The following is a 9613-nucleotide window of genomic DNA, read 5'->3' on the forward strand; positions in this document are numbered from 1 at the left end:
GGCACCCAGCCCAGCAGCCATGGTCCTTCCCATCCCACCCATCCCCAGCTCCCCGGGGGCCACGAGCATCCTGCCTTTGCCACAACACCTGCACTCAACACTGGCTGTTTTCCCTGCAGTTTCAGCTCCTGCTGTTGTTCACCTCCATGCAGGAGCCACTGCTGGCAGTACTTGCACTCTGAACTGTGCCAGGCAGATCCTGCACCTGCCCAGGTGGGGAGGGGGAGCAGTAAGGAGGTGCTGCCACTCTCACTGGGTGCACACTGTCCCCACCTCCCTCCCTCTTACCTGCTGGTGGGGAAGCCCCACATCCAGAGCACAATAAACATAAGTATTACAAACACTATTTCAGGTTCCTCTTGCTCTTTCACACATGCCACCAGCCTCAGCTTCCTCAAGATGATTTCTGTCCACTTATTCTGTTTTACAGGGACGTACCATCACATTGCCTCTGTTTATTCCTTCCCTTTTTCCTCTTTGTTGAGGTCTATGCCTGTTTTTCATCTGAAGCTTACAAAAGAGTTCAGCTCTGAGTCATGTACTAGTCATATATTGGAATTATGCCTCCTACATTCCCTTGGCATTTATTTCTGGAATGGGGTCTGCATGCAGGAAGGCTATGGTGAGATATTAAATATCCAAAAGAAACCACATCTGGTGTGGACAGATTTTTAAAGAAAGTATTCAGATGAAACCAAATCAATTTTTAGTAATTCACATTTTGAAACTAAAGGCAATTCTAAAATCAAGTTAATTAAAAATAATTAAAATTTAAAACTTTAATTTAAAAGTTGCATGGGTCAGAATGAAGCATTTTACTGAATTAAAATGCATTTTCAAAATTCCCCATTGTTACCAAAATGACAGGGTTTTGGCCCAACATTGTGTCTGAAACATGTATTTGAGCAAGTACAGGTGCTTTCCTACCAGATCTCAAAAGTGAGTAATACATCTTGCAGATGCTCTTTTAGACCTAAAACAAATAACATGAAAACAATTTAAGCTTTCATGTCTTTATGGTTTAACTCTAGTTATTGTAGAGGACAGTTGAAAATAATATCCTGGGCACCCTGAAGACTTAGAAACTAGCAAACAAATAGAAGAAGTACAGACCTATTAATATGACTGTTCTTGTTTCTGCTGGTGCTGTATCTGTTACGTAAGGAGGGGAGAAAAAAGTTCACTTTTTTCCGTCTTTCTTGTTGTTTTTTAGTCTGATCTCAGAATATTTGAATATTGCCTGACCAAAGTACACATCAGTTCCTCCTGCTTTACACTTCAGCCAGCAATGTTTTTTCCAGCTTATCTGTATTTTTCCCTGAGTATAACAGTCCTCCTTGTTATTATGGTGCCAATTTATGAACCCTGGGGAAGTTCAAAGCCATTTTAAGTGGCAAAACCTCAAAGACAAAGACAGTTCAGAAAAATTTTCAAAATTTTCTTCTCTTTGTCACACAAGGGTCCATTTTTCAGGACATATGGTGACAAACTGTGTATCTTCCACCCAGCATTGCTCTCACACTATGCAGACCAAAATACTTTGGTGATAAGTGAAACACAATTTCTTGCAGAGTAAATCCATTAATCTCAGGGTTCTTTTCTTCACTCAAGGCTTCATGTTCATGGCTATTTTCCCTTAAGCAAGACTGGCTCCCACATGCTCCTGCTCTTGGACAAGCAGAACATTTCTTAAAACAGCCCAAGACTAACCCGCAGACCTTCAGCTGAGGAACTGTTGAGAGATGGCTCTGCCAGGGAGAAGGCAGAGATGCAAAGAGGTTTATGAAGCAGGTAAGGACAAAAAAATGTCAGGAAGCAACAAAAAAAAGAGAAAATTTTAGACTTTTTTTTTTTTTAAAGTAGAAATCCTCCTCTTCACATCTGAAGTTGGCTGCAGAGGGTTCCTGGCATATCTAGTTAAAAAAATAAAAGTCAAAGTATGAAGTCTGTTTGAGCATTTACATAATACAAGTTCTAATGAGACTCTGTAATATAATGAGATAATTTATTGACAGCCCAGGGAGCGGAGGAACCCCCGTGCCTTTAAAAGGGCCAAGAATCCCAGCAGCTCCTGCCAGCTATGACCAACTTGAAAAAAGCTCCTCCCACACCCAGTCCCAAGATGGACCATGGGTACCCATGGGTATCCACTGAGCTCCTCAAACACAAGGGTTTCAAACACTTCCATAAGTCTACACATGTCCTGTCTCTAGTGCTGCACCCTGAGATGTGTCTGGAGGATCCACTCCACTCCTCTCTCACAGAGGTTCTGGGAATTCCCTGAAGTGAAGCCTTTGAAAAGTACTGTTGTTAGAAGGAAGAGATTTATTCACTTCATCTTTCTAAATGCATACTGACAGCAGATTTGAATTTAGCACGTGTGCAGAAACTTTCTGCAATTTTTGGAGCCAAAGCAGAATCAAAAAATACTTCTGTGACCTAAGGAGAAAAAAAAAGCAAACATGAGTCAACAAACAGTATAAGAAGCAAAGATGGATGCTAACTTGTGGATGACTTGCCTGGTTAGTCAACAGCTGCAACAAAAGTGATAATCCAAGGAAGCACTGGAGGATATGTAGGGCAGCAGAAAGTGCTTAGGAGCTGATACACTGTATGGACAGCCCACACTTGTGCACCACAGGGCACTGAAAAACTTCCTTTTCACAGTCACGGAGGTTGCAACCTGGACTTCGTTAATGGCTAAAAACGTAAGAGGCCATGCAATGACTCAGAAGCTCCAAAACAGTGTTGGGACCCAAAGGGAGCTGGCACATCAATAAAGCACAGGTACATTTTGGTGGACCTTCTAAAGTTACCTGTTTAAACCAGAAGGGGTTTTTGTTGTGGGTTGGTTTAGTTGATGGTGGTTTGTTGGGGTTTTTTGTGGAATCTGCAATGAGGAGACAGAAGCAGTGAAAATTTATTGCGAGTGAAAAGTAATCCATCTTTCTTTTAGCCTCTTCTGAGTACTAACCCTTCAGCTGTTCTATGATTTAGACTCACAGATTTAATTTCCTACGTCCCAGACATCAGAGTAAGGCAACAAGGTGAGACGGATAGACTCAAATATCTCCTAGAAATGAAACAGCTTCTGAAGCAGAGGTGCAGAAGTAAAACAAAATGTACTTTTGCTCAGGGTATTCTCGATACTAGTTTTTTTCTTTTCATTGTGGTCCCTCATTTCCCCACCCAGACAAAATGCAGCCATGACAACATGGAAATCCCCTGAGCAGCACAGCTCTGATAATAAGATTATTCATGTTCAACAAAAATATTATGTCTGAAGAGACTTTTTCTTTTAGTTTGCTCCAACTGAAACAGGAAAAAAGAAAAAAAAAAAAGATCAAAGCGATAGCCCACTCAATTATAAACAAGAAAAATTTAAAGTGAGAAGGTGTCATTTCTGGATAGTGACCAATTTACACAGGAGAGCCTTTCTTTAATGAAATTTCCAACTGAAAATGAAGTAGAAATTACATTGAGGGATTTTAGAATAAAATGACAAGGAAGATTATTAAGAAAAGAGTTGAAATTCTCAACTAGTCTTTTCTAAAGCAAGCAAGGGGTAAGCCTTAGTTGTGAGAAATCACCAGGACTCAAAATCTCACTAATTCAAGTTTGGCTGCAATGCACTTTGGTCAAGCACAGAAAACTTGAGCATGAGAGATGAGTAGAAGTGACTGCTAAAGTTCTCGAGCTGACTCAGAGAGAGGGAATTTCTTGAAGGGATACCCTGTGAATTTAGCCATGGCACAAAGAGTTCTGTAAAAGGAATCAAGCTTTCAAGTGAGAGTCAGTCAGCCCATGGTGGTGCCACCTCCAGTGGCTCCATGGCCCTTCACCATGTCCAGCTCCTGCTTTGTGTGGCTGGCCAGACAGGTCCCTCTCCTGTTGGTGAGCAGGAGATATGAATCTGCTGAGAAGACATCTAGCCTGCCTCACCCTGGGCACTCTCTTCAGTGGAGGAAAAAAAGTGCATTTTAGGGGTTTAGATTTCATCTTTTTAATGTCTATGTTAGGACAAGGTAAATTGTGCTCTTCCCTGGCCAGACAGAAATGACACAAGGAGAGTCCTGACACAGCAATACACGCGGTAAATGCCCATGTCTGGCCAAAGAGACCCACTCTTCTCTACCTGCCTGGGCTTAGTGCACCTGCAGGGAGTGCTTGGGTGGGGAGCCCCAGGGAGGCTCCATAAGGCAGGACTTGATACAGATTCTGGAGATCTTCCAGTCAGCCTCCCTGAACTCTTGTGGAAAGGGGACCATTTCTTCCTATTAAAACTGGGCGGGGAAGTCCAGAAAGAGTGCCTTGGCTACCTAGTGCCCCTTGTCTATAGCAGCAAGAGACACTGCAGAACAGTCTCTGATGTCCTGGAAAGAAGGAAACTTTTCTAGCTATGAGACCTGAGTTTTCTCCACTTTGGTGAGCATTTTCAATTATTTCCTTGCAAACAAAAATACTGATGTGGCTTCCATACTAAGCCTCCTTATTATACTGTCATTATTTTTCTGTTTGCTTTGCCCTCAGCTTCCTTTACACCTCCAACTTGAAGCTTTTTTCGGTGCAGCCAGGGTTGTGCCAGAGCTTGCTCCTCTGTTTCAGGCCCTCAGCTCACCTGTAGTTAGCCACATCAGTCAGCCCTGTGCCCAGCCCTACTTTATGCTTCAGTGTGCGTCGGTGTGTTCAGCCACAGAAAGGGTGCAAAGGAAATATATAACACCTCTTTATCTTTCACTTTCCACCTTTGCTTTGTCCAAAACCTGAAAAAAATGTGAGATGTGCCACATTGCTCTCAGGAGCCAGGTTTTGCAGGATTAGTCTTTCAAATCACAGGTTTTCTTGGGTAAGTATTATCTTATGTAGACTTCATAGAATCACAGAAGGTTCGGGGTTGAAAGGGAGCTTTGAAATTTCCTTGTTCCAACCCCCCTGCCATGTACAGAGACACCTTCCACTAGACCACATTACTCAAAGCTGGCCTTGAACACTTCCAGTGATGGGGCAGATACAGCTTCTCTGAGCAGCCTGTGCCAGAGCCTCACAACCCTCAGAAGAATTTCTTCTGTATGCCCAATCTATATCTGCCCTGTTTTATTTTAAAAACATTGCCCCTTGTCCTGTCACTACGGGCCATGGTAAATAATTTCTCCCCATCTTTCTTATAAGCATCCTTTACTTACTGAAAGACTGTGATAAAATCTCAGAGCTTTCTCTTCTGTAGGATGAACAACTCCAACTCTCCCAGCCTGTCTGTGCAGGAGGTGCATTCCAGCCTTCTCCTTATCTTACTGGCTTCCTCTGGACTTGATTCAACATACCTGTGTTCTTCTTATGTTGGGGCTGAATGGAGTGCTCCAGCTAGGGTCTCACAAGAGTAAAGAATCACACAGGAGTAAAGAATCACCTGCTGGCAGTGCTGCTTTTGATCCTGGTAAAGAAGAAACAAAAGCAATCGTACCTAATGTTTCATACCTGGAAGATTTTTATCCCTTGGACTTGTGCACCTCTCTTGGGAACAACGTGGATGCCAAAACTAAACCATGCTCTTAGCACCAGCAGCACAAATCATCCCAGCTGAGTCAGGAGCACTTTTCATGAAGTGTGCTCCCTTTCCCACTGGTCTTTACCAGGTTTGTCCAAATGAGTTGGCGGGCCTGATCCAGAAGGTGCTCAGTCCAGAAGCAGGAAGCTGTCTCACAGTAAAAGCTCAGCAGTTATCTTTGCTTTGGCTTCCTGCCCGCTGCCACCAGCCCCGCTGTGCGTAGGCATGTTTACATTTCCCCTCGCTGGCGGGCTCAGGGCTGCTGGGGCTCCTATAAAGGAGCGGTTTCGCACTCAGCCCCACTGCACGCATGCAGCGTGCTCAGGATGACACAGCCCAGTACTGTACTGAGCATTTTCGCCATGTTCCTTCACACCACTTTTGGGGAAAGTGGTTGCACCTCAGCAGACGGTGACGGTGAGTCATTTCATCTTCATCTTTCCACTCACGTATGATCTTGGAAAACCTCAGTTAAGAGCTCCAGAATGCAATCGTGTGATTAAATGTGTTTGTGTTTTAACTTCCAATCTCTCTTTAGTGCCAGTGCCCAAGGTGGAGCTGAGGGATAACTATTTAATTTAACCCCCAAATCTTCTGTCCTTTTAACATTCAAATTCACATGGAATAAGGGAGACCATAACAGTATGCCCAGGGCATGCAGTGCCAGACCTGTCAATCCTTGTTGTAGCTAGTGTTTGTGTAGGGGCTTCTGCCTGGGAACAGGGATAACTTCACCTTTCTGCAGCCCATGGTCTCTCTGAGCTGCCATTAGAGAGGGGTGAGGGCTTCTTTTGCTCTTGCCGGTCTCCTCCAAATAAAATGTTTTGATGTAACTCAAACTTGGCCCAAACCTTTCCACTTCAAAAGCCAAACGTCTATGTTTTCTTTAGGCAGTTCCAGCTATCTGGGAAAAAATCCCAGTCTCTCTTGATGCAGCAACTCAGCCAGGGGGTTCTCACAGCACAGCACTAACAGCATTCATCCCTTACTCAGCAAATAATTATAAATTAACAACATTTTCAAATCAGCTTTATTGTGGACTTTAGATCTTGTAGACCTTAGATCTATTTGTAGATCTCATTTAGAGAAGTGAAAATTATTCAGCAGTATCAAGATCAAAAACATTAAACAGAATATAAAAACATAATAAGGAGAAATAAAACCACTGTCTCAGGCTGCTATTCCTTTTCTTAACAGAGAGATGAAAAATTTGATTTAGAGATCCAGTCCCAGATCTGCTAAACTCTTATTTGTCTGCTTCCAAACAAACAGCAATGACAAGCATTTGTGAGCTATGCCTGAAGGACATGGGCTATCACTCAGTTACTGGTAGGTTAGAGATTCATTGTTTGGGAACAAAGGAGTTTTCAGTTTTTAAGATAAGAATGGTTGTATTCTTATGCTACCTCTGTTAGGGAATCTCATTTTTCCCTGGGTGTTATGTGTTTTAACACATGTATCTAGACAGTTGTACATACATACGTATGTACATGGACAGGATATGCATGCAAGGTGTTTTCATTAAAAGAAAACAGGGATTGGCTCAGAACTGCATCTAACCACCCTGGGGTTTTTATTTGCCATTTATTCATACAACTGGCAACTGTTTAGAGACAGCTCTGGAAAGTAACTATGGTGATGAAGGTTCAATGCTAGTGATTTATTGTTGCTGTCACTGAAATCTTCAGGGCTTCCCAAAATCAAGTATGATCAGACCTTTGCTTGTTTTGTCACTAACACAAGTAAATCATTATTTCCTTATAACTGAAGAAATTTTCAGAAAATCCCCACTGGGCAATTAGCAGCTTTTATGACCTCTTTATAAATCTCCTGTGTTTGGCCAACAAACTAGGCAATCCAGGGCAAAATCACCTATGACAGGTACTTGACTCTCACTCCTCACCCCTCTGACTTGTCCTGCCTCCTTACAAAGTGCCAGTAGCCAACTCAGGCATGAGGTTGCTCTTATGGGCAGAGGAGGGAAGAGCTAATTGCAGCACTTGCCTCCATCTCCTCTTTTCTTCTGAACATCAGACTGCCTCACAGCTGCTGTCCCCCAGCCAGGAAGAAGTGGTGGAGATCCCCAAAAGGCCTCAGAGAGCTACAGGCAGAGCTAAGGAGGGGCAGGCAAGGGAGGGTACCGGTGGCATGGGAGGCTCATGGGCAGGGCACCTTCAGTGGTCCTCTTACCCATTCTTGTAGGGTTTGTCCAACCCACATCTAATCTCTTGTGACTAAACAGGTTCTGCCTGAACCACATCAGTGCTAGAGGTCTCACATTACTCTGTCCATGGAGAGTCAGTGCTTAGCTGTGTCCTTAGTCAGTCCTGCTGTTGGTCCTGGTGGCTCTAGAGCATATGAGGCATGTCCTTACCCTCTGCTAACATCCTTCTCTTCCTAAAGGCTCCTGAGATTTCTGCTGTGGTTTGAACCATCCTGCTGGATGCTATCCAAACCCAAGAGAGAACCACTTCTGTGAAGTACATGCCATGACTGTTTTACGTGCCATAAGAGCAGTTTTTATTCCAGTTTAGAATTGCTCCTTACTAAGCCCTGCCTTGATTTCAGCAGAGTAAGGTTCATGCCGCTGCCTGGTCTGGGCTTCTCAAGGCAAACATTACAATAGTCTTATAAATGTTTTATTGAGTGAAGAGTCCTTAGCAGCATGAGTCATGTCAGACTCATCAAAACCATTCACATAGCAAACACATTTGTGTGTGGTGGTTCTGAGGTTTAGGGCAGAAGTGAGGCTGAGACTACGTGCATACTTATGTCAGACAAAAAAATTAGTCAGCCCATGGAAAAACCATAGCAGAAATAGCATTTCAAGTTGCTTACTTAACACTGTTCCTGAGGTTTAATTATAATGTATTCTATTGTTATTATGTTGTCTCCATGAATAAGGAACCATATAATCACAATATAAAAATTGAGTGTCTAAGTGGTAAAGTCAGCTTTCCTTCCAGTGTGGCACCAAAGCTGCACTGCACTGGTTAAACCTTGAATGGCTGTTTGAGCTGCAAGACTCAATCTTTTCTTCTTTTCATTTCGCAACCAAACTGGTAGAGAATTAATCCAAATTTCTGTTACTTTTCAGCAAATCAGAAGTGAATTGTTGAATTTTTTTTTTATAAGCCATTTTATTAATAGGATGATTGTCAGGTTTTTAAGTTGAGGCAAAATCTGGTGTATATAGTTTTCTTGTACAGAGATAACCAAGTAGTCATATAGAAAAGCAGATCAGTCATTCTAAACTTGAAGTTTTAATATTGCCTTGAGTATAAAGCAAGTCTTCTTGCAGTTGCAAGTAAAATCTTAAGAGAGGCTTAGAACATGACATATCTGTGCATGTCAGCTTTGGGTGTATATACCTGTATAAAATATGGTGGGTTTTTTTGCATTGTAAACAGATTCATTTCAGCTTACTTGGTATCCCCCAGATTTTGAATACACATATTTTTATGTACACACTTTTACCCACAAATAGGCAACTGCATGTGGTACATATATTTGTATAAGGATGTATGAGCTGATGGCACAGGGCTGCACTGAACAAGACTGTCACCTCTGTGAAACTGCTGCAGGACTTGCTCCAGAGTTGAGCTGATCTCTGTGTCTCTGTCTTGAATGTAATGGTTAAATACAGCAGCTTTGTACAGGATCTGCTTTTTCTGCATCTCTCTGTGTCTTTGTCTGTGCCTGTGTATGTCTGTGCATCTGTGTGTGTGTGTGTGTCTGTGTGTGTGTGTGTCTGTCTGTGTGTCTGTCTGTGTGTCTGTGTGTGTGTCTGTGTCTGTGTGTCTGTGTCTGTGTCTGTGCCTGTGTCTGTGTCTGTGTGTCTGTGTCTGTGTGTCTGTGTCTGTGTGTCTGTGTCTGTGTCTGTGTGTCTGTGTCTGTGTCTGTGTCTGTGTCTGTGTCTGTGTGTCTGTGTCTGTGTCTGTGTGTCTGTGCCTGTGTCTGTGCCTGTGTCTGTGTCTGTGTCTGTGTGTCTGTGTCTGTGTGTCTGTGTCTGTGCCTGTGTCTGTGTGTCTGTGTCTGTGTGTCTGTGTCTGTGTGTGTGTGTCTGTG

General features: G+C 43.0%; 1 protein-coding gene and 1 long non-coding RNA gene across 3 annotated transcripts in view; one reads left to right on the top strand and one right to left on the bottom strand.

The window, feature by feature from the left end:
• Positions 1-764: 764 nt before the first annotated feature.
• LOC117243714 lies at positions 765-4990 on the bottom strand. The gene is made up of 2 exons (XR_004495547.1): positions 2817-4990; positions 765-2700 (listed from the first exon to the last, which is right to left on the bottom strand). It is a non-coding gene; the product is annotated as an uncharacterized LOC117243714 (long non-coding RNA).
• Positions 4991-5819: 829 nt separating this feature from the next.
• IL7R (interleukin 7 receptor) overlaps positions 5820-9613 on the top strand; it is an 18298-nt gene continuing 14504 nt past the window's right edge. The window contains exons 1-2 of one of the 2 annotated variants that reach the window (XM_033520594.1): positions 5907-5962; positions 6743-6874. In XM_033520594.1, the coding sequence (XP_033376485.1) occupies positions 6820-6874 (55 nt within the window). In that variant the 5' untranslated portion in view covers positions 5907-5962; positions 6743-6819. Of the gene's footprint in view, positions 5963-6742; positions 6875-9613 lie in introns of both variants that reach the window. The other variant, XM_015653346.3, reaches the window with a different exon arrangement.

Source organism: Parus major, chromosome Z, assembly GCF_001522545.3.
Source record: "Parus major isolate Abel chromosome Z, Parus_major1.1, whole genome shotgun sequence".
Classification (NCBI taxonomy): domain Eukaryota; kingdom Metazoa; phylum Chordata; class Aves; order Passeriformes; family Paridae; genus Parus; species Parus major.